Source organism: Apteryx rowi, unplaced genomic scaffold (assembly GCF_003343035.1).
Source record: "Apteryx rowi isolate R43461 unplaced genomic scaffold, aptRow1 scaffold_41, whole genome shotgun sequence".
Classification (NCBI taxonomy): domain Eukaryota; kingdom Metazoa; phylum Chordata; class Aves; order Apterygiformes; family Apterygidae; genus Apteryx; species Apteryx rowi.
In genome coordinates, this window is record NW_020450621.1 from 321762 (window position 1) to 346700 (window position 24939).

A 24939-nucleotide genomic window follows, 5' to 3' on the forward strand; every position below is an offset into this window, starting at 1 on the left:
CAGTGAAAACACCCTGTTTTTCTCTCCTTTCCTGTTTCCCTGCCTCCCTTCTCTCTGTTTTCAAGCGCTATTGGATCTCTTTTTGCTGGTGTTCCAGGCTTTCTTACGTACATTGTTCCTGTGTGAATGCTGGTGGGCCATAGGGCTGCAAAGAACACTRTATCTGATGTGTTGATTTCTGTTCAGTACTTTGGGGTTTTCTGATGAAAGATGTTGCAGAAATGCAGAGCAGTGTGTTTATTCAATTATGGGCGAGACCTTGGAAGCAGTGTATGTGGGAACGTATAAATGCATTAGTTATAGACTGAAAGATGATATATCATTATCATTATGCAGACAAGTTTTATTCCTGGTGTAGTTTCTGGTACATTTTTAGAGCAGTAGAAATATTTTTGCAGGGAATGCTTGACTTAAGTGATATTAATCCCTTCTGTTAACAGTATCTGCTGTACCCACTTTCTTGGTGGAGCTAAAAGGTTCCAAGTTAACCAAACTTAAATTCTGTTGAAAAGCATTAAGCATGCACTCTTGCTTACAAATTGAGTTCTTTACTTTTTGTGACTAGTAGCTTCTGGAGGCTTATTTTTGGTATTAGGTAGTTCAAGTTTCAACTTTTTGAAGAGAGTGGTTAGAATGGTTTTATAATAGCATGTTGTGTTTTTAGGTAGTAAGTGCAGTGCAGCTTTTAAATGAAGTTGTCATGACAGTTTTACCTTTTTAAAGAGATGCAAGTTAGACTATGAGCTGACAAAAATTCTCTAAAATACCAGAAAACTTTTACGTTTTGGCTCAGGTAGTTTTCTGCTGGGTTGGCAAATAAATCTCTTCCCTGAAGATACCAGTAGGGCCTGGTAGCAGGCACAGGGTAAATGGGTAAGTACATGGCTGGGAACAGAAGTGGTGCCAGAGGCAGGGAAGAGCTGCTCTGTTTGGCAGTGGTGAGCTGCTGCATCACTATATCCTATGAAACCATCCCCTGAGATCAAACTGCTGTTCCTAAGAGCTCCTGATTTGTAGTTGTGTTTCAGGAATCTCAGCTTACGTTTTTTCGTTCCTTTAGTAGGTGTTATTCAGAACGGGTTTCATCTTCCCTAAATGAGTGTGTATGATGTAGAAGGCTACACCTAGACTCCCTTCAAATTCAGTGAAGAATAGGCATCYGTTGACATGATTCCTCCAAGACATTTTAGACTTCACCCTTCAATGAGATTCGTACCCTTGTAGTGTCTGTTGCTTTCCATTCACTGTAAAGATAGATGACTATCACAGATTCAGGTTTATACTTGGAGAAATTAATCTCATGCTTCACATTTGCTGCGATTACCCTTTGCTTCTCTGTATTGCTGTTCTCTTATCCATACAGTGACAATAGTTAACACATATATTCTACAAAGAGTTTTGTGCTTACTGTAATTTTTTTCTAATTTCTGGACAGATTTCCATGTGTGTGACTGTCTGACTTGTTAAAGTATGTCCGTTATTTTTATTAGTTTTTATCCTTCTGTACTTTCCTGCTGCCCCCTTAAAGCATCCTATGATTTGAGAGCTTGGCATGGTCTTAGAAGGATAGCTTAGGAGTGCTTCGGGAGCTGTATTCTCCAAAGACGGTATGTTTGTTGTCGATTACTCTAGTTAGCTTATCTTTGCTTTGTAGTCTTCAGATGCTTTGTAGTCTTGAGTGGTTCTTGAGCGTGCACACGAGTGATGGAGGAATGGAAGTTGGTGTATGCTGCAAAGCAGTCTTTGGGTGTGAAGTTTCTAAGGGGTCTCTGCACCCTCACTAAAACAGTTCCAGCAATTTGCAAGTAGAGGAGACAATGAAAACTGATCTAAGCGCTCTGCAGAGTACTGTTGGTTAAAAGACTGGTCTCAAAATATAATTTAAAATCTCAAAATAACTAGCCCCGCAGTATCACCAAAGTGAAGCCAGCAGTGGACAGACTTAGGACRCCCTAAATCCTTAGGTAGATGATTGTGAAATGTAATTAATGCCCAGAGCTTTTTGAGAGGAGTCTGAAAAAAGTCTGTTCTGTTCTTTGACCATGAAGGCAGATTTAAGGGGGAAATTTAACTGTGCTGTCTACTCAAAATTAGAATTGTTAGGAAGCAGGTTTTGTCATTTCTCAATGGCCTGAGTTAGTCATGGGTTTCTAGGTGAAATAAAGGACTATTTTGCTCTTGGAAGCAGAGTTCTAGCTTGAAAAGCCCATCTAAAGTAAACTTTACTTCCTTGATTCAGGAATAAAGTCTTTTCTGTGCAGCCTTGCCTCTGTGGGTAGCTGTTCTTTTGGTAACGATGGGGGAGCTTTGCCATGATTTGGCAGTGGAGCGCGGGCCTCTGATGAGCTAATACCCGCAGTCTGTTGTTGCTGAAGTAACTAACATATGAGTCATAAGTGCTTTTTTGTCATTATGCTTGCGTCAAAACACATCATGACAGCACTTGTTCACTGTACTCCCCCCTTCTGTTTTAATTGTAAGGAATAGTAAAATGCCAAGTACCGTCTGTATTTAAATATTTAGCTTTAAGCGGTTTTGTCTGGTTTGCCGATAGCTTTTATTTAGCAATGAATAATATTACTGTTATAACCTCACCATTTCCATATGACCTTTTGCATCCCTGCGAGTACCCCACAACTGAGGGTGGGATGCCGGGCACCGTCTGTAACCGGCTAACCTGGTAATAAAGGATATAGGGGTTTTAGCTGGCCTACTTCAGTTTAGCAGTGGTTATGAATCTTATGCTTTATGAAAAGAGGCTTTGAGTGATCTTTACTGTCCTGGTGAAAGTTTGGACTTGCATATTTGGTAATAGGAAGCCATTGTTAAATGCACTTATCTGGAAGGGAGAATGAATGATTTTTTTTTATTTTTTATTTTTTTAACTTTCCTGTTGCAAGTGTTTTGTTTCTGTTTTTTCAAACAGGAAACTATTGTATTATAGAGTTATGTATGCTCTATTGGGACTTGCAATAGCCATTTGAAATTTGGCAAAGATAGAGGCCCATTACCGTTTGGACAAATTTTAGTTTGTTTTTACAGTTGAGAACAAAATTTAAGGATAGAGACCACACAACCTGACTCTGCGCGCGGCTTTTGTGTACAGAGATGCTAAATACTCGAAAATGCAGTGTTTCCATAGGCGGAGTTTCTTTTGTATTCACAGGCTGGGGAGCCTCAAATTCCAGAGGCATTACATGAGCAGTTTTARTGAATTAGTGTCTGGTTTTCCTGCAGCAGATGTGACAAGCAGCTTTATAAGCTGCTTCCCATCGATCGCTGTTTTCCAGCTCTTTTGTGTCTTTCTTTTGCTTAGAGAAAAGCAACGAAGAGCTTGGTTTCTACAGTAACTGCTGCCTACATTCTTGCCTGCAGGCCAATTTCTTTCTCAGTTCCTGCAGCCTGTGCAGGGCTACTGTATTGAATTTCTTTCTCCTCCCCCCCCCCCGGTCTTGCTGGTTTAAATATTTTACCCTTTAAGAAAAGAGGAGAATGCAGTGGGAATTTGTGCTTTTGATATATGTATTTCTAATTAACTAGAGCACATTTGCAGGACTGTAGCAAAACTTGAATGTTTTTTGCTACTGATCAATACCAATATTTCTGGGTTGGTAGTTAAAATTAAATGTCTGACAGCTAAAGCAAGAATCTTTGAAAATTTGGCATAGCACTTTTGTTAAAGCTCATTTTGTAGCATGCTGGTGTGGGGGAGGGGGCGAGATCAGCATTAAATTGTTCATAGAATTAATTACATTTGCAGTAAAATTTGTTGTAGTTGGACAATTTAAGCACGTGTCTTTTTTGGACTTGACTTTTAAATGTCCTTTCTTAGAGAAATTGTGGTGAACATAGGGTTAAACATCCATTGCTTCTGATTATGTTACCTCTTTAAGTGGGAAAGAAGAATTAAACACCCATTTCAAACCAGAATATATGTTTATTACTCGGTTTGTATTTGATGCTTGGAGTTTGGGAGCATTCCCATCATCGTCCATAATCTAATGTCATTGGATCATTTTTTGGCACCAACGGGCTTGTTCCGGATCCTTCTGCACGGGGGTTAGCACTGTCCCTGTAACAACTACCAGCAACTCTACAGACTTCTTGTGCATCGCTAAAACTTGAGCGGGGAAATACCCACCTGAGGTTTCTTGTGGGGGAGCCATTAATGTACAGCTGGATCCTGTTTGTGGCCTTTGCTTAGAATCCTGTAAAATTGTAAAGGTGACCAGCTTGAATTAACGTGGGGCTGCCGCGTATTTTATCCGGTTGGACGATGCATGGGTCTTTGCTTTGGAATCTTAAGATAGATGCGAGAGTTCCCCTTTAGGGTTGTTTTTCATAGTGGTTTATGGCATYGTGTGAACAGTCGTGGCACACCTGAAAACACACACATACTTGAGAAAAGTGCCTAGTGCACAAAAAAACCACCCAATGAAACTAACTGCTAGTTTACCTGCTAGTTTAAAAATCTGATTTTTTTTTTTTTTCCTTCCCTCCTTGCACTGTTGGAGGATGAGATGGTTGCAGAGCCCTCCCCATGGCTGTTGTCTGTGGAGGATGCGCTTTGCAACTGTTGATCTTTGGCCAATATAAATCAATAGCGAGGGATACAGAGAACGAAGGGAACCATGCGTGCGGTCAGGAGTCGCTCCCCAGAGGAAATAGCTGCCGCTTTTTAAAGGGCAGTTGCTTTTTGGGTAACTTCAGAAGTGTCCTGACTAGGAATAGCCAAACTTAATTGACTGTAAACTTGTGGCAAATTAGCCAAGTCTGGACTTGGTTTAAGACCATGGAGGCAGGCAGGAGGAAGACTCCGTCCTAAGGCAGCGTCCGTGTGCATGGGTACGCGCACGTGTGCGTGTAGGAAGTGATGCTGCGTTCCTGCTGGGGTAGTTTTTCGCATTGCAGCACAGGGTGTGGTCAAGTGCAAGCACAAAGGCCTTAAAAACTTCCTTTTTAAAAGGTGGTAGAGGAGTTGAGCTTTATGTTCCTCTAGTTTAAATTCTGGAAGTAAATTTATTTTGAAATTAATATTTTTTTCCCTAAGAATCGGTGGGGAAAAATGCATACTACTACCATCCATTACCAGGCATGTAGAAAGTTTTACAAATGTAATGTATAACAGTTCATAAAGCTAGAACTTCTGACAGGAGCACATGGGTATACCTCATGTAGATGAAAAAGCAGCTATATTAAGAAAGTGCCATCAAGAAAGTTCTTTGTTTAGGAAAAGAAGAAAATAATTCATGTGATTATTATTGTAATATTCTGGATCGCCTTTTTTCAGAGTATCCATTATAAAATTTCATAGCATTTTTCTTATGATTGAATTATGGATAAGTTTTGCAGAAAGGCCTTTTTTTTGTCATTCTGAGAAAAGACTTTGTAAAAGAATCTCTGAACAGTTATTTCTGTTGAAAACTCAAGGAAATGCTTACTATAAAAATCTTCATAGATCTTTTTCAAATAACCTGTATTTTATTAGTAATCATTTAATGCTGAGAGTTTACCGGGGCTACTTAATATTGTGGCTCTTTGGATGGTGTTATAAATCTACCTTCACTATTAGTATGAAACTCCAGTTTTTTAAACAGTGAGGTACTTTCAAAGATCATCTTAAAATTTTGATTCTGCTTTAAAGCAATTTAATTTAATTAATCTTTTTAATAAATTTCATTTTCGTTGATTCCATTTAGGTCTAAAGAAGATGATCCTCTTCTGGAAACATACTGCAGTATTGACTTACAGTTCAATTAAACACAGGCCAAAGTCTTAAAAATAAATTCTGGAAGTGAATAATTTAGTATGTGTGTTCTTAGTGTTGAATAATCAGAAACCTTTTGGTGTAAAGTTCAGCAGATGATAAAGTTAGACAATGCAATTATGTTTCTTGCAGCAAAGGGTAGGCTGAGTGAAGTAGCCCCTTTTGCCATGGCGAGGGAATTCCTGCTCTTCTCCAAGGTAACAGGAATTCCTGTTTTGGGGTATCTCCAAGAGGTGGGGTTGCATCTCTTCTTGCAGGTTTCGTAGTATTTTTGCATGTGTCAGTTTGGTCTGTGAGGGGAACCAGCTCCCGTTCTTTCTCCAAAGACACCCCTTTCCTCAGCCTGTAACAGCACAATATACAGATTATACAAAGACTATACAAATTTACATGTAATTGTACTTTTTATTTTTGAGGTTTTTTTCCTCTGGAGTATTTGTAACTTTTTATAAGGAGTCATCTTTTAGTCCTTGCTTATTTACAAATCTATTTGGAAATAATAGCTAGCTCTAGTTTAATTTAGAATTAATTTCCTAATAATCTGTTGTGATGAAATCAATAAGAAATGAAGCAGCAAAGAGTGAAAAAACACAGTTGTGCCCCATGTTCTTGCCTACAGAAATTCACTAATTAGCTGAGAGTCCCACAAATTGTAATTTTAAAATACCGTGTTCCCATGGATGTTAGATGCCCCCAGTTTTGACATGCTGGTCTTACAAGTCACAGTTTCAAATTCAATCTACGAACGCAGTGGAAGTGGTACCCTTGAGTAGCTTCTGACCTTGCTGAGCTGGATTCCACGCTGTTACTCAGCGGGGACCGGGGATAGGGGACAGACGGTACCTTAGCAATTTGCAGAGAACACCCAAGTCCTAAATGAGAATTAAGTAGGCAAGAGAAATTAGAAAAGGGATGAAAGCCATCCTTAAAAAATAAAAGTTTAAAAAATCTGGGTTAGTTATAGAATTCACCCTTCCATGGAAGGGAGGCAATATTTTTAAGTACAGTGATTTCTGTGATTTCTTCTAGTTCATTAATCCAAATAGGGTTGGAGAAGGAGGTATGTGAATAGTATCATCATTGTCTGCTATACTGTCAAAGAAAACCTAAGCTGGAAAACACTTGTCTAGTGGTACAGGTGTTAATTACCTCAGTTTTTATTTGAGATGAGCTACCCACGCTTGCATTTAAGATATTTGAAGTCAAAAGTTGACAAAAACAATCTCCAAAAGCCCGTCTGGCTTCTTTTTTGTGGGTGTTAGCTTTTTAATATCAAAAGCTGAAGCTTTCCCTCGCTTTCAGTAAACCAACAGGAGTTTCAAAACTGTCATCTCGCTATCCTTTTAGGTCTGCTTAAAGTATGGGGGAATCCTTGAAGCTGCTGGTGTTGCAATATCCTTGTCTCTGTAAAAAGAACTGAACTACAGAGTTGTAACTACCACGACTTAGGGAGTTATCAGTATTGAACCCCTAAAACCTATTTCAATCTAAAATATGGAGGTGCTGATTCAAGAAATGTCAGAGGGCAACTTGTGTCCAATTTTCTGTCTCAGTTTCAAAAAGACGATTAAAATGGAATAATTCAAGGGGTACTGAAGCACTGGGTTTCATAGTCAGACTTGAATCAGGGGAGGGAATTGATTTCTTACTTTCAAGGTTTTGCTCCCAAGTTTGAGAGAGGACAGAATTCCTAGTTTTCAATCAGTCGATATTTTCGTTTAGTAGAATTGCAGATGTATAATTAGCTTTTTCCTGCTGTACAGACAGAACTGCTAAAGGAAAGTAAGCAAATATTAGAAATATTGATGTGACAAACGCAACTACACTTTGCACATTTTCCCACAAGACTTGTTACCTGGCTGCTAAACTCTTTAAATAGTAGTAATGCCTAGACTGGCAGGTTTCCATTGCTCTACATGCTCTAGAGGTAGTAATAGTTTTTGTTTCTTGGGAATAATTTGAAATGATTTGATGCTTTTTGTCCATTTTCTCCCCTTTCATTCTTTCCAGTAGTTAACCCAGAATGAACTTTTGTAAAAGAATAAGTAGGATCTCGAGCTGCATTTCAATTCTGTCACCTCTGCTGCGGTTTCTTAGATTGTATGCTGTTTGTCCTCCTTTTTGATGCTCTGTTGAAAGTACAGCATAAGTACTCTTCATAATAAACAGACATATACAATTATTTAAATGTGGATACTGTGAATATTTGTTTCTGAAATGCCTAAAATGATATTGGTATATCAGTTAAATAGTACTATTTGTTTTCATCACTTAGATACCTAACATAGGCACTTTTTATCATACACCTCTAAATACAGATGTTTTGTAAACCTTTCTTAGAAATCTATTTGATCAGTCTTAGGGGATCTATTTGATATCTTATCTTGAATGGTATCTTCTTCCTATAAAGAAAAAATGGCAGTTGGTTGAGTAGATGAGGTGCAGAGTGACACATTCCGCACTTTTTTTTTTGAAAAAGTGAATTGTGTGGATGCGTTTCTTCTATAGCAACTGTCCTGTGGTCATGCATCATAAAACTATTGTAAGCACTTTAAGCAGTGAATAAAATCAGTTGCAGCCTGCTGTAGTCTAAAGGTGTGAGCAGGCCTCTGCTCTGTGTGCTGTGCTTTTTTTTTTTAACTCATCGTATGACTACAGGTAGGTAAAGAATGTGCCAAATACAACCTGATTCTAATCAAACTCGAACATGTTCCTTAGTTTGATTTGGAAATAATGTAATATGTTTGCATTGATGCAATTTATTCAGAAGATCTGTTGGTTAGTATACGTCTCCCCCCCCTTTTTTTTTGCTTTTGGCTGTGTTCCAACTATAAAAAAGAACTAACAATGATTCTATCAAAAGTTCTGCTTGCAAATATAAATCCATTGACAGATGCAGTCTTCTGATAACGTGGAGACTGAGGTGTTCGCGTGTTCTAACAAGACAGTGATTTGTAGGGATAATGTGCCTTCTTTAATAACACCATCCTTTCAAGCTCAGCGTGTGAAATGTTGTAAACTAACAGTATCACCTTCAGGTTTTAAATACATTTCCTGACTCTAAGTTGATTAGTCAAAGCTCCTGGCTTTTTTCGTGCTTGATCACCATTTGAGGCCAGCATCTCTGTGCTGTGCTTGTGCTGCAATCTCACCTATAAAGAAGCTTCCCGGTCCCTTTTGCAAAAGATGCCTCCAGGGGAGATAATACATTAAGATAGTGCAGTAATGTGAGAAAGGGTTTGTTTGTTTGTTTGTTTGTTTTATATACCTATATGGAAGGATATTGGTGTGATTGTGGAATATACGTTTTCTGTGTTTTTATATTTCTGGTACTTGTGTTGAAGTCATGGACCTTGCCCTCCTCCCTGCCGCGGGACACTGCCTGCTAGGCAAGAAGCAGGCTGACCAGTGAATGAGCATCTAAAGTTACRTCCGGCTGTTTCTGCGTTGCTCTTAAGTTGAAATAAGTTTTGTCTAAAAAGTATTAAGTTGAATTTGCAGGTTTGGAATAGCCTCATACAATAAGTAGGGCAGGTTGTCCTAAAACTTAAGCTTGTCTCCGTGTCAAATGAGTATTATTTTTCAGTTCCTCACAGTGATTTTTATTTACTCTTTGCGATGAAGTCTTCAGCGAAAAAGATGCCTTTGGCTCCCCTCGCCTTCGCAGGCGCTTGAGGAGCAGTGTTGTCGTTACTGTTGATTACCTGCAACGTTTCGAAGACGCTTGTTTTCTGTTAGCAAAACAGCTGAGGCCTCTCTCATTTGTTGCTAGAACAATACAGAGGAGGAATACTTTCTATGGCAAAAAGCAAAGTGAGCTGTTCCTGAAGATTAAAAACACCCAGAAATTGGTCTATCTAACTTTCTTGCTGAAGTGCACATTGCAGGGTTTTGGCATGGATTCTGTTCCTAATTTAGTGCTTTGAGCGTGTCTCAGAAATAGGTCATCTGTTCGATTCGGACGTGGTCCATACCGAGAAGTAAGACTGAGAGCAGCAAGGAAGGTCAGTCATCATTGCTGCTTTTTCTTTTTTTCTCCTCCTTGAGGGGGGGGTGTTGTAGGGGGAAAAAAAATCACCACAACATGTGTGTATGTGTGCGTAAGAAATGTAGTGCAAATCCCATGCTGTCACAGTCACATGTTAAAAAACACACTTAGATTGATTTTAAGAAGGGAAAAAACAAAACGTGTGAGAGCCTTCATGTTTTTAAGGCTACTCCATAGTTGCTTGTTCTGTCCAATTCTTACATCCCTTTCGATACCTTTTTTCAAAGCAATGATCACTTTTGTTTACCCTGGGTATCTTGCATTTGTAGCTAAATTTCTTCTTGTCCCTGTTCCAGAGTGCTGTTGTTTCCTTGCTTTATAAAACTAGATCTGTCTGAAAGAGTCACTTTTGAAAACATTTTCTAAGGTTTGTCTCTAGGTAGGGTGCCACTGGCAGCGCCCTCTTCATCAGGTGGAAGAGGTGTGTAAATATAACCGGGGGTTTAGTGCCAGTGGAGTCTAACAGCTTACTTAAGAAAGAGGAGATAGTAAAGTTGCCTGAACTGTGTTTTTGTAGATGCTTTTGTTGAGAGAAAATTAAGCTTCTTGTTTGCTCAATCTGTCTATTTACTGAGAAGTTATAAATAGCCTGTTCTGTTTAATTGGGTTAACTTCTAAATGCTTATATACAGAGATGTGAAAAGGAAAATGTTTAAAGGTGTGTTAATTATATTTTGCAAATTAAAAAAAAAACATTTGCACATTGTTAATTTACGTAATATTCAGATTATCATCAGTCTTTAGGGGGGAAGTGTAGAAACTGGTTATTTATAAAAATGGGCAATTTATTGAATGTTGACTGTTCAATTCAAATCTAAATGTAGAATATATCTGAACGTGGTACTGCAACAGCAGTATACCCTGTAAATGCTGAGAATTAGGACTGATACTTGTTTAACTAAATGAATATTTCAAGATGAAAAAAAAAAAAAAAAAGGAAAAATACCCTTTTAGTTAGACCAGTATGTGAAACTGCGTAGGCCTCAGATCTGCAGACATTTGTGCTCCTGGTTAATTTTGATATTACGGGTACACTAGTTCGTTTGCAAAAGCCATTCTTTGTTATCATTAAGCAGTGGCCTCATGTCTCCTTTTAGGGATAGTTGCAAGATCAGGATGAACCGCGGGAAACTTAGAGACAGTGCATAAACTACACTGGTTACAAATAAGTGTTTTTTAAATTTGGAACAGAAATATAAACAAACTTGTACTTATTTGGAGATCTTTGGTCATACCGATTTTTCTGTACAGTCTGTAAAATGCAGATTCTTACAGCTAATTACATGAGATACTATACCTTTTTGTTTTTAAAGAAGGTTAGGCGACATGTGCAAGTTATGCAGAAATTGCTACTTTCAGTRAACAAGTTGCTTATATATTTGTGTTTTATTTTTCAGCTGTACTTTCAGGTTTCCCAGCACAAACATCAAGATAACGTTCACAGCTCTGTCCAATGAAAAAAGAGAAAAACAGGAGGCCCCGGAGTCCCCAGTGAAGCCCGTGCAACCCCAGATCTCTCCCTTAACAATAAACATTCCAGACAACATGGCTCACCTGATCAGCCCTCTCCCTTCTCCCACAGGAACTATCAGGTATTTCAGCCCTGCCCCTTGGATATAGGGCAATATGTGGCTACAGAATTAATGCATTTCAAGTATTTTGCTTATATATTAAACTTTAAGTTGAAGCTCAGAGTAACCACCCTTGGAAAAAATTACTGGTCTTCTGTCTATTAAGATAGTTACTTGAACAGCCTTTAATATTCAGATTTAATTTGTTAAAAGTGTAACAGTTTGCTCAGGTTTCTGGCTCCTAGAACAGCAAAGGAATGTAAATTTTTCTTGCGTTCCAGATACTTTAGAAAGTTTGGGGGGTTTGTTTGTTTTTTACTTTTTAATGCTTACGGGAATACTTTGAATGAGATAAATCTAAATTATACCATTTTGAAGTATTTTGATATCCACTGTCTCCTTAAGTTCATCAGTAGAAAAAAATCCTATTTTTAGCAAGTATTAGTCATTACAATGGAAAACAAACTGATCTCTTTACACCAAAGAGGATTTGCTATCGATTAGTCATTGCTGGAAGTAAATGGAAGTTTTACTGAAAATTTTTAAATGTAATATGAGGAGTTTAGCATAGGGAAAACTTTTGCGGGGGAAGTTAATTTGGGTTGGTGACTTGCTATCCTGGTTAATGTTGTAATTGAAGCAGTCATCTGCCTTTGTTTTGGGGGATCAAATTCACTTAAACGTAAGCTAGCTGTCCTCACAAACTCATAAGACTGCTTCAGTTGAAATTCTTAAAAGTCATAGAAAGTTCAGGAGCAAAAATTTCATGTAAATGCACTGAAAATTATGTTTCAAAAATTACATATAGGCTTTTGAAAGTTTTGTTCCTCTCTCTCACATCCTGTATCTTCACTTGAGTGAAGCACTGTAAAGATCATTTACTTGGCTTTTTTAAAATGTAGATTTTGTTAATGAAATTTGAATATAAGGATAATTGACTTCCTTCGTGCTTGCCAAGATCTTGATCTCAATACTGTAGTGTTTAATGAGATCTATATAAATGGTGGAAGTAGAGAGAAAAGAGATCTAGACTTGACGGTATAACAGGTTTGCTTTCTTATTAAAATTCAGGGTGAAACATATCTTGCCCAAGAAATGACAGAACATCTCATAAATATTTCAGATAATATCACGTATATCACCACAGTCTTTGCCTCACTGTGAATTTTGTAATTCTCTTCAGGGCTTTCATGCACCTGTTGAGTTATAGTTTATTACAAAAAAAAAAGACAGTTTTGAATCTATTTTGAGAGCAAAGCTTGACAGTTTCTCTTCAAATCATCCTGTTTTGTAGAAGACTTGTAAACTTGCTTTGATTATACCATATGTGTCGCTTTGTCAATATATGCTAAAGTGAGCTCAGCAGGATGTTGTCAGTTGATATGTGAAAACACAGAACAGCAGTGACCTATATTWAAAAAAAAAAAAAAAAAAGTTACACATTTTTGGCTCTAATCAAGGATTCTTCCATGCAGAACTTCAGAAATCCAGTGCTCCTTGTACGGTATATAGCTAGTAACAAACCACTGGTGCAGGATTTCTGGTGATGTGAAACTTGAGTTCAAGTTTTTTATTTATTTATGTATGTACACGTATACACACACACGCACACACRCRCACACRCGCACACGCGCACACRCACATGCAGGAACGYGGCAAGCTTTGTGAAGGAACATAGCAAGAAACCTTCCAGGCAAGGCAACAAACAACCTTTGGCAGGTTTACATTTCTTAAAGCTTCGTTGTATAAAGCTGAGCACCATTCTCTAGCTTTATTTTTTCCCTGCCATTTTAAACCATAGGTGCAAGCGATGGAAAGATTGTCTCTGGAGATGAGGAGCTGAGGGCACGRCAGGCTTTATTTATTTATTTGTTTTTGGAATTGCTGAAGACGGAGTCGAAGTCAGTCACATTATAAATTGCTGAGAGATGCGTGTCCTTGCAGGGAGCTGCCAAAGCTTTGGGGTGCGGGGGGCAGACGTCACCTGCTGCCTGCCCCCTTCCCGTTGACAAAATGGGAACCGTAGAAGAAAGCCATCTTTGTACAGCTCTGTGTCGTGTGGACTATGGAAGGCAGGGCGGCGACTAGTAGAAAAATATTATAGTCTGAACCTAATGTAATTTTAGCTTTGCTTTTCTGTGATGAGTAGCAAAACCCCAGGTATCATAATCCACAGCTTTCGCTTGTTTGGTAGTAACTTTTCAGTGGTGCTCTGTTGACGTACTATTGAGAATATTAGATGAATCAGTGCTAATGCATCATCTTTATAGGTACGTCTGTAATTTTTATACATATAAATGTATGTGTCTGTATACGGACACACATGCAAACACTTAAAATCATGTGGTTTTATATTTAAATAAGAAAACTTTTTTTCTCACAGCTTATAATGTTATATTTTCTCAAATGTGCAAATATACACAAGGAGAGATGATCTTTTTTGAGCAGACTGAATACAAGCATATGGCAGAAATTTCATGCAGGATCTGTTTCTTGTTTTAAATGAGTGTCTCAAAATTTGTGGTTGCTTAAGTAGTTAAAATGGACTTTCCTATTGGCAAATTCTACACAAATACAATGCGACCTAATAAATCAGTTAATCCTTTTTCCTTTGACGAGGAATGTCTGAGTCTCATTTGACAGATTTCTTCCTCTAGTGATTTTAATTCCTATGGATGAGTTAAAAACACTTGGAAAATGGGATTTATAATGGAAATACTGACAGATACTTAACTGCAGTCCAGAAGCTCTAGTAGTGGGATTTTCTGCAAAAAGAGCTTTTTGATTAGACATAATGTGGTGATATACTGTATAACAAAATAGTAGGATCTTCTTTTTATGTTCTACAGTGCTGCAAATTCCTGCCCATCTAGCCCCCGTGGTGCAGGCTCTTCAGGGTACAAAATGAGCCGTGTAATACCATCTGACCTACATTTAATGGCTGACAACTCACAGTCAGAAAATGACAAGGAAGCATCGGGTGGAGATAGCCCAAAGGTAAACGTTGTTTGAAATCAAAATCCTAAAGAAAGTCTAAAGCGAATGTAATACCTTGGAATTTTGTTTGCCAAACTATCTGCACGAAGCCATAATTTGGCATTAAAGACTTTAAAAATAATATAGAGGGTTTTGTGATTAGGTGCGGCATTTATTTTGATATTTTCCCCTTTTGGGGAGGGTCTGTATTCATTTTTAGTAATATAGTTGTTTATAGACATTTGAAAATTAATGTTCTTTAATGTTTGTTTCTGCAGATTTTATGATTATCTTACATTCTGCTAATCAGAAGAGCTAAATTTTATTAGCCACTTCTTCTGTTTCAAGATTTGGGTTGTCCAGAAGTGCCTTAAATCAAATTAATTGGGTTTTGTAACTTTAATTTAGAAAGGAGTGTGTATCTCTTTAAAGTTTATTGATGCAAACTTTTTTTTTCCCTTGTATAGGATGACTCTAAGCCACCTTACTCCTATGCACAGTTAATAGTACAAGCAATTACAATGGCACCTGATAAGCAGCTTACACTAAACGGAATTTATACGCACATAACTAAAAATTATCCGTACTACAGGACAGCAGACAAGGGCTGGCAGGTAAATTCGATATCTAGCATGCTTTTTTAGTTGTTAGTAATGCTGGCGACTATAAAGGGTCATTGACAATATATAAAACATGTAGATTTATTTTGTGTTTGAGCCTAACAGCCCCTCTTAAATATAATTTGTCATATGAGTGGGTCATTAAAATTTTTGTGTGTTGTTTTTTTCCTGATTGTAAGATCTCGAACAGAGTAGAGAATTTAAATTATTCTGTACCTGAAACATTCCTTTATTCATAAAATGGTATTCTCTAAACCTCTAGTAGGGATACAGGCAGACTTTTGTGGAAGAAAAGCACAACTAGTACTGTGGATTTGAATATATGTATACTATACAGGAACGTAGTTGTGTTCTGTAACTTACAATTGTGTGCATATGTGTATTCCTATCTTAAGATAAAATTAAGATATTAAACATTACAAGTTCAGACTCATTTGCAAATGGTCTTGACTGTGCAGTACAGAGGAAGAGCGAGCGTTTGTTACCTGTTGTTACCTTGCACTATTAAGTGCCCTTTTTCATTTGTGCAACGGTGTCCGTTTGTGAACTTGCTCATTTCCCTGCTGGGTTGGACCAGACCTTAAATTCTGTAAAAATTAATTTCTACTTTCTTTTTATTTTGAAAGAGACCAACCTCAGCATTTGCCAGGATGACTAACTGAGCATGAATCAGTCTGGCATGCTCTTTCCAGACATGCGCTAAAGGTTCAGTCCTTTGCTGCTGTTTTTAGTCTCGGCAAAAGGACAGGAGAGCACAATTAGCAGCCCTGGCCAGTTTGCCCCGTAGCATTCAGACCGCACTGTCGATCACGAAGTATCGGTTTCACTGGGTTGCTGCTTGGTACAGTCATGCTCCGCAGCAGAGGCATGCTCTGAAGTTATTTTCAGGGAAGTAAAATTTGGAGAGACTGGGGGAGGGGAAGAGTGAGGAAGTGTTAACACTCTGCTTGCTATAGAAGTAGAAGACTAAAGAATATAGGACTTCTCGGTAGAGGAGTAACTCTTAAATATTAATCGTGCACTTATTTGTCATAGGGCGTATATAAAAGTTGGATCACTCTTGCAAGAACTCCAAGGTTAGCTGGGAATGTCACTTTTATTAACTTTTTGCTAATGATTTAGCTAGTACAGGACTTAGCTCTTGTGTCTAGGAAGTACTTAGTAGTCTGAATCACCTCTTCCCCCTTTTGCACACAAGCAATACAGAATCCAGGCTGCAGTTGTACCAACAGATCTCTCTGATCAGTAGGACCAGGTTTTTAAAATGTCTGTGTGCTTTTTGTTTGCTATCCTGAAATATCTTGAATATCTGTGTGTATAATGCTCCTTTACATAAGCATCATGTAACCAAATATATGCATATGGTGTAATACGTATCTGAGTTCAAAAATTGGTCCTTAGATCAGTGTACGTATTTAGATGTATAGACCTAGCAAAAACAAGGTGGTAGACACAGGCACACGTTATGTTCCAGAATAATTAGCACCTATTCGTAAAAGCAATTGAAAAGCTGAAAATCCGATGCTGTTCAGTCACTAGTCATATAAAACACTGCTCTAACACTAACAGGTGTACCTCATGCCTCAATAGCTGTGCTAGCTTCTAGGCATCACGTATTAGATTACAGTCAGGGGAACTTACATGATTGATGCTTTAAATAATATTTGAAACTACATATACACATTATTCAAAGYATACAGTACATATATGTATGTAGTACCCAAATCCTGTACCTCCATAAGTAGTATTGGGGTATTTATATCCTTTATTCTATAAAAGTCTGATTTTTGTAGAGCCCTTGACTCCCCTCAGTGGACTTATTTTAGCAGGTACTTTTGGATTTACTCTTTTATTCTAGCATATGGAGAAATAAATACAACTCATAAACATGTTCTTGGCATGTTTCTAGTTCTGTTTCACTTTTTGGCAGGGAAAACCATTTCTGGTTTCATCAGTTTGCATTTAAGAAACCATACATGGTTATCATTGCTTTAAGTTTTCCAAACTTGCCATCAAGGTCATGAACTCAGACATTTAAAAAACTGGCCTTGAAAAAAGGATTTGTGTTTGATTTTGCAAATTTTGAAGACAGAAATATTAACAGAAATGTTAATGTAAAGCTTTTTCTCTGCTTCTCTTCCTCTCCCTCCTCCCCAGCTATTTCAGTACATATACTTAAACTTTCTTTCTTCTGGTTCAGTGATAATACTCAGAAAGATTTTGGATTTATACATTTGAAAAAAAGGATGTGCACAAAGCCAGGCATAGATACGGCCACTTGCTTTAGAGTGTTAGCGGTTTTCTACATCTCTATCAGAGTTTTGTGTGTTACAGCAAAGTGAGAATAAAGTAATGTGCAAGCTAGAGGATCTCACTGAAGAGCTGTATTAGGACCTGCTGCCATATACTGTTTTTCTAGACGCACTAAATCCTTGGCATCTTTGCTGAGACAGACTGGACTGTGGGTGAACTCCCAACAGTCCAGCTGCAGTTGGAACTTCTGTAATTTAACCTTTTCTTCATGTATTATGGAGCAGTAACAGAGGATTATCGTATAAGATCACAATCAGTATATGCTGTGTTTTAGTAGTCCTCTCCGAACGATCTGACGTTTTCTTGGACACCTGGGGAAGGGTGGTGTATGAGGACTGCTAATTCTTCATTTTTCACACTGCTTTATGCTCAAATATGGGTAGTGTTCTAACAGATTGTTGCAATCGCCATGTTTCTCACTAGAGAATTAAATGGGATTCCTGTTATTACCTCGTTAGCATACTGTTGTTTAATTGTTGGGAAAGACTGGAAAAATGCAAGAGGCCTTTCTTCAGGTTTATGGCACTGCCTTTGTAGTGCTCAAGCCCTGTTGCATTAAGGAATTAAGAGCTGAACCCCGAGTCTCCTATGGCACAAACTGCTGCAGTAGGCCACATTCTGACTTGAAAAAGTTATATGAATTCTACATATTTTTTTATGTTCCATAGAATTCAATACGTCACAATCTCTCTCTGAATCGTTATTTCATCAAAGTACCACGTTCCCAGGAAGAACCAGGCAAAGGCTCATTCTGGAGGATAGACCCTGCCTCTGAAAGCAAATTAATAGAGCAGGCTTTTAGGAAAAGGCGGCCTAGGGGAGTACCTTGCTTTAGAACCCCTCTGGGACCACTCTCTTCTAGGTAAGGAAAAACAGATGAACACAAAGACTATGGCTGTTGTTTAATCTCCAGGCTGATACGGACTTGATAGTTTTGGATACAGTCGCAAGTTTAGTAATTTAATTTCATCCAGACTTGGTATTTGAATTCTGTATGATTTACTAGGAGGCTGCCCCATACACTAGGCTTGTTTTTATTGCTTGTGTTTTGTGTTAATGAACTGACTCAATTTGCATAAGTAATTGTCAGATTGCTAATGTAAGCAAGGCTTGCTTTGCCTTTTTTTTTCCAGAATTAATTATTTTAATTTCTAACTGCCGTCTACTGCATTTTAAAGCTGTTTGCAAAGAAAATTACCAAATATCAGCTACCTTTTTATTAAACTTAAAAGTGACAAGTATGTATTTTGTTTGATAATATTTAAGCAGTATTTGCGATGGGGAAATAAYGTGGGTTTTAATTATTCACCATATAAAGTTACAGCCTTCCTGCTGGTGCAGCTTTGTTTTTGACTTGCCCTTTAGGCTGAGATTTGCTCATTGTCCTTCCCCACCAGAAGAAACGTTCATAATGTTTCACGGATTGCTTAGACAGTCTCCCCAAGAAAGCATCCAGCCACTTCCATGCCGTTAACTGTAGCTGAAGTTTGCTTTCAAACTCGGTGCTTGGCTAACAGAAATGGTATCGATGAGCACGACTGCACTTGCCAGAAGGCAGAGGTGCCCCCCTGCGGGCAGCGCGTGGCACGGGCGCTTTAGAGCTCGCTCGCTCGCTCGGCTTTCGCAGTGCGGGAGTTAAAACACATCAGCTGCTGCTTTCGTTTTTAAATACAGAAGTGCCCCAGCCTCTCCTAATCACTCTGGAGTGTTGTCYGCACACTCCAGCGGAGTCCAGACCCCCGAGAGCCTGTCCAGGGAAGGATCTCCGGTCCCCATGGAGCCTGAGCCTAGTGCTATCCAGCCAAAACTAGCAGTAATACAAGAAGCACGATTTGCACAGAGTGCCCCAGGTGAGAAGTCCTGAAAAAAGCATTCCGGGGTTGGAGGTGGGAGAGGGCTACTATGTTAAAGTTACCGAGACTTCACACGTACACCAAAACACCAGTCAGTATTTAACCTGTTAATATTTAGAGCGAAGCATTGAGAAACACATAAACATGCCCAGAAATAGTGTCTGCAGACAAACAGACTTTATTATCTACATGTTGTTCCAGAGCCCTTGATCCCTTTGTTACGAAGCAGATTGTACTTCTGTGCTGTGTGGGACCGTATGGTCTTGTAGCTGTCACTTCCTTTGGAAACATACTCTTTCTGGTTTAGAAGAAAATAAATTAACATTAGGGCATGGGTTACAGTAGTAAGCAAATGTCTTCTTTAACAGTAGTATGTATTTGTGGTCATTTCATCCTTTCAAAGCTGGGGATGGAAAGAATTGAAAGGCTAAAGGGGGAAAGAATAAATCTGTATGGTAAGAATTTTCCTAAAATGGGGGAGAGAGGATAATGGGAAAGGGAATTCTTTGTTCAATTACTTTAGTTGATGTATGTTTTTCCATCCGTTTTCTTGGTGATAATCCCCAAAAAGTTGCAGTGACCACCTTAATATTTCCAGAATTTTCTGTGGCAAAGATAAACAGGGTCAGCAGCGGTGACCGGGCTTTCCCGGCCTAGGAAGCCGCGAGGTGTGCCATTGCAGAAGTGCTCCACAGAACACCTGAGGCACATACTAGTTTTCATCCGTGGAAAGTAGTTTTACTAAACAAATATTAAACATAGCTTTGGCAGTAGAGCTGCGCTTGCAGTAGGGGGGGAATGGCATACAGGTGTTACTGTGCTAATACAGCATTTATTGTAAAAAATGTGGCTGAGAATAGCCGCATGTCATCATCTTTATTGTCCAGTTTTATCTTTTGGATCATTGAGGTGTTAGTCAAGGAGGTTGTTAATCCTCTGAGGCTTTAGTGTTAAGTTTAAAAGGATGACTGTCTCAACAGAAATCATTCAAATTGGCAGTCTAATTTTTATCGTTTTCTTGATAGGATCACCTCTATCTAGCCAACCAGTTTTAATTACTGTACAACGGCAGCTACCACAAACTATTAAACCCGTCACCTACACTGTTGCAACTCCTGTGACAACAACAACATCCCAGCAGCCTGTAGTTCAGACAGTTCATGTTGTTCACCAGATACCAGCTGTGTCTGTCACAAACGTGACTGGATTAGCACCAGCAAACACTTACACTGTAGCTGGACAGGCGGTAGTCACGCAAGCTGCGATGGTAACCCAGCCCAAGGTAGAACCTCAAGAGAATGGAGACCACAAGGAAGTAAAAGGTGAGAGCGTGTGGGGTTAGCTGTTTCGGTAGCTCTTTATACGGAAGGATTAGCGTTTGAAATGTACTTCAGGACGAACAGTTGAAATGCTTGACTAAACTGAAGATTTTGCATAGTTTCTCAGGTTTTTGCATCATAACTTCTCAGATACGTTGAGGCTAGTAATAAAGCGGAATACATTTTTCGTTGAAGATCTGATTTGATAAAATCAAGTGATTTTGGTTTTTAACACTTTCTTGTTTTAACAGTGTTTTATCTTCTGTTTTTCAGTTAAAGTGGAGCCTATACCTGCTATTAGTCATGCTACAATAGGAGCTGCTAGTCGTATCATTCAGACATCTCAGCCCACACCCTTACAGACAGTTACTATAGTGCAACAGGCACCTCTAGGTCAACACCAGCTACCAATAAAAACTGTAACACAGAATGGAACGCACATAGTACCTATCACCACTGCGATACAAGGACAAGGCAACACTGGTGCGTATCGTATCAAAGCAGTCTCTTGCTTTATAAGTGTTAAAACTTCTCCAGGTGGCCAGTGCTGAATGTTTTTGAATTCTATTCTCATGTCTTTTACAGTTATACTGAAAACTATCTAAATTGTACAAAAAAAATTAGATTACAACCTTGTAAGAGATTGTTGCCTCCCTCTTGGTAAGAACTTATGTTTCTTTTCATTGATGATTACCTGAACAGTTATTTATTCTCTTTGGGGTCATTATAGGGATGCGCTTAGTGATGACAACCCATCCTCCCTTCTCAGTAAACCCAGAATAAAAACAAGTTTTAAAAGAAGTTCATGTAAAACTGCAATTAAAATGGTAACTGCTCCCCAGATGATTTGGTCAAGAACCAGCCAAAAGGAAAGCAAGACAAAGCTTGGCTTGTGGGCTGGCTATTTGGACTGTTGTTTTATTTCCACTGTTTTTATTGAAACTGTAGAAAAGCAAGATACTAAAATTGACAAGCGTTCTTTAAGATTTTGAGATCGTTCTTGTCTGTCTGAATACCGTCTTTCCCTTCTCAGACTCAGCGGTCTGAGTGGGTAGCAGTACAGATTTCATCACAACATGCACGGTTACGTTTAGTTTTGGTTTGTAGGTGAATATAATTTGTTTCAACAGTTTCACTTTGAGATAATATTATCTGATACTGCAGTAACTTCTTTGTCATAAAAGAGGCTCACGGGAATAGTTTTAGGCTATTAAGTCAATTTATTACATATATTTCTGCTCTAAAGTCTTACTGATGGAGCAAATGATTTGTTTTGTTCCCTTTTTTGCTGTTTTTCCATCTGTAACATTGCTTTTCCTACTCAAGTTTGGTACTTATAGGTCAGTGTTCTGCTTCCACTTCATTTCCAGATTCAGTAAAACAAAATCAGTCGGCATCAGATTTCACACATGCTTTTTTTGTCAGAAGGTGGTGTGTGAATTGAGCTGAGTCATGTGAAATACACTGAAAATTATATTTTAAAAGTAATTTTTGTCTTTGTCGTCGACTCTGAAAACTGAACGGACGTCGATGCGTTTTCCTCATTAAGAACGCCTAATGGCTGTTAGGCATTTTTAAGAAATTGGACTCTGTGTAGAAATACAATTATCCTGCTTCTGACTATTTCGGCATGTGTGCTGGGGGCACTTGCAGTCGTGCAGGTTTTCACTATGAGATTCCTGGGCTTAAATACCATGTGAGATGTTCACATCTTGGGTGTGTTCCCATTCCTGGTCTCTCTGTCACAGTAATTCCTAAAACAGCAAGAAAGCAGGTAATTCCTAGGCAAAACATTTAAAGTGGGAACTAGGCCTACAAAAATACACTGATTTGTTTGTATGTGTGCACACGTAGATCTGTATTCACACACACACACACACACGCACACGTTTTGTACATGTGTGTATATCTGTGTTAGGGGAAAGAAGCTTTGTGCAATCTGAAAGCTAAGAAATCCAAACTACTGCTCTTGTGACATTTTCTGTTTGTAGTTAGAAGGTGCTTTCAGATCTTACCCTCAGCAACACAGTTTGGCAGTGCTTTTTCCTATCTATCAGTCTACTTGAAAGCAGTGAAACCCAGAATAAATTCAGATCTCCTATTGCAGAATAAAATTATGTAACCAGATACGCTTTAGTCTGGCTTTCAGTGTAGATTTCAAACATCATTGTTCTTTTATTATTTGCTCTAGCACTTCCATGTATCAGTTGGGGCGGCAGCCAGCAAGGCTCCTTCTGCTAAATAGACCCCACAGTGCATAATGCAGCAGTGGTCTTAATGCATGTTTGAAGACGAAGGGTTAACCTACCCATAGAATATGCTGTTTTGCATGAGGATAACTAATGTAGAAATCTAATGTAAAAATAAAGCAGCAACAAGTAGATGGTGAAAATGGCTGTGTAGTGGATTAATAGGCCACTTGTGGAACCCTAAACTCAGTATTACGTGTTCTTTTAAACATGTTTTTATTTAAGCAACAATAAATCTGCAGTAGCATATTTTATTCAGAAGTAACTATCTCCATGACTATCTCCTTTCTAATAGAAGGTGAATGACTGTGTTGACATAGAAGAGCAAATTAGTTTACAGTTGCAGCGAAGCTTTCTGTTTTGGCTAAATATTTTCTGATGTATTTGTCCTGTTAGTAAATATTGGGTACAACAGAGTTTGGTTACAGGCAGTGATGATGTTCCAGGCATTCTCTCCGATAGCTTACCAAGAACAAATACAGCAGGATTAGCAAATAAGACTTCCTTGGGCATCTCATGTTTAAGCTCCACTAGCGGGGGATGCTACAATCATCTCAGCAAAGCTGTGATGCTGAAGAGAGGGAGCTTATATGTAAAAGAGCGACTGGTTTCATGTTTAGATAAAACTTCATGAAATGCAACAAATATATAATTATATTTCCCATTATTTGCTAAAACATTTGGATAGTTTGCTTAATAAAGTTAGGGCCAGTATTGAGAAACAGACTACCACGAAGAGGGAAAGAACCTTTGGATGTCTCAGAAGGCTTAAAGGACTGTACTCTCCCGTTAATGTTGACTGCTGTAATACCTTACGTCTTACATGTGATGAGATTAAAATCTTGTATAGCATGTGTGTGAGCTATATACGCTTCCGTTGATCTAATGTAGTTTGGTTTTGCATTTGAAGCGGATTAAATAGGTAATTTCTTAATAGTTCTTGTTAAAGCACTGCCTTTTCCTTAGGTTGTGCTACATGCATCATCTCTAAGATAAATTGATACTTGAGTTGTCTTCATCTCATGGCTGTGTGAATTGCATAGCTTTTATTTATTTTATTTTATTTATTTTATTTTATTTATGGCCATGGATGAATAGCATGACTTGGTGCCTTCCTGCCAGGCCAAATGATGTATTTTACAGTAATCCATACACATGGCCAGATCCTACTCAACAGGACTCTGAATTCACTTCCCAATTCTGTCAGAAATTACTGTGTAGATTGGCTTTAAGTCATGTAATCCTTCTCTGTCTCAGCTCCCCATTGACAAAATGGAGGTATTTTTCCTTTCTTATCTTTGTCCTTATCTGTACGAATGTTGAGTGATTTGGGACAAGGTCTTTCAGGTTTGTACAAAGATTAAACAATCGGACCTGAATCTCAACTGGGGTTGCTAATACCCCACCGCAGTACAAATAAAGGAGTTCATCATTTTAACAGCAATGCAAGTTTGCCTTAGGTATCACCTGTTCTGACAAGGATTAGGGGGCTGAAATTTTTTTCCTCTTTTTACAGCTGCTGCAAGTCCTTTGCATATGTTAGCAACCCATGCATCTGCATCGGCATCTCTTCCAACAAAGCGCCAGAACGGAGACCAGTCAGAACAGCAGGAACTCAAACGTATCAAAACAGAAGATGGAGAAAGCATAGTCATAGCTGTTAACGTGGACACCCCGTCTGTGGCAGTGAGTGATAAAGGCAGCCAGAACTAGAAACTTAGAGGAGTTTTCTTTTCTTTTCTTTTTTTTTTAATAAACTCCGTGGTGCCAAAAGGAGACACTTAAATATAACACCTAAAATGTTGGAACATGTTCTCACGCAGTGGGGAAAGGGGCCCTGTGATCAGACTTCAACTTTCAGCACTGAAAAAAAACCCAACACAGGTGGCCTTAAAACTTGGTAATTTAAAGTCAAACTGCAAACCATCTTGTTCCAGAGGCTGTGACCCCCGCTCCTCCCTGCCCCCTACTGAACTGTGTACACTGAGAAATACAGTGTTGGGGAGGGCTGCAGCTTTAAAAAAATCTTTATCAGATTATTTTAAGGACTGAGTATCTCAGTGTAACGGCAGCATGATAAGCGCTTAGTGTGAACTGGTTTCAAACGATTGTATATTCCTTAAAGGGAACAGAGGCAAGGAGCCATTTCCTACATCTTGGCAGCTAGCCTTTCATAATGACCTACCCGATGCAGTTGTTGGTAGATATGCAGTATTTTGTTGT

The 24939-nt window shown here is 38.6% G+C and overlaps 1 protein-coding gene across 5 annotated transcripts in view; it reads left to right on the forward strand.

Moving 5' to 3' along the window:
• FOXK2 (forkhead box K2) overlaps positions 1-24939 on the forward strand; it is a 58312-nt gene that overhangs the window by 21345 nt on the left and 12028 nt on the right. For all 5 annotated transcript variants that reach the window (XR_003255189.1, XR_003255190.1, XM_026075767.1 and 2 more), the window contains exons 2-9: positions 11213-11407; positions 14236-14383; positions 14830-14976; positions 17964-18157; positions 18970-19145; positions 20174-20470; positions 20741-20950; positions 24233-24402. Coding sequence is in view for 3 of the 5 variants with exons in the window: in XM_026075767.1 (XP_025931552.1) it covers positions 11213-11407; positions 14236-14383; positions 14830-14976; positions 17964-18157; positions 18970-19145; positions 20174-20470; positions 20741-20950; positions 24233-24402 (1537 nt within the window). In the remaining 2 variants the exon portion in view is untranslated. The remainder of the gene's footprint in view (positions 1-11212; positions 11408-14235; positions 14384-14829; positions 14977-17963; positions 18158-18969; positions 19146-20173; positions 20471-20740; positions 20951-24232; positions 24403-24939) is intronic.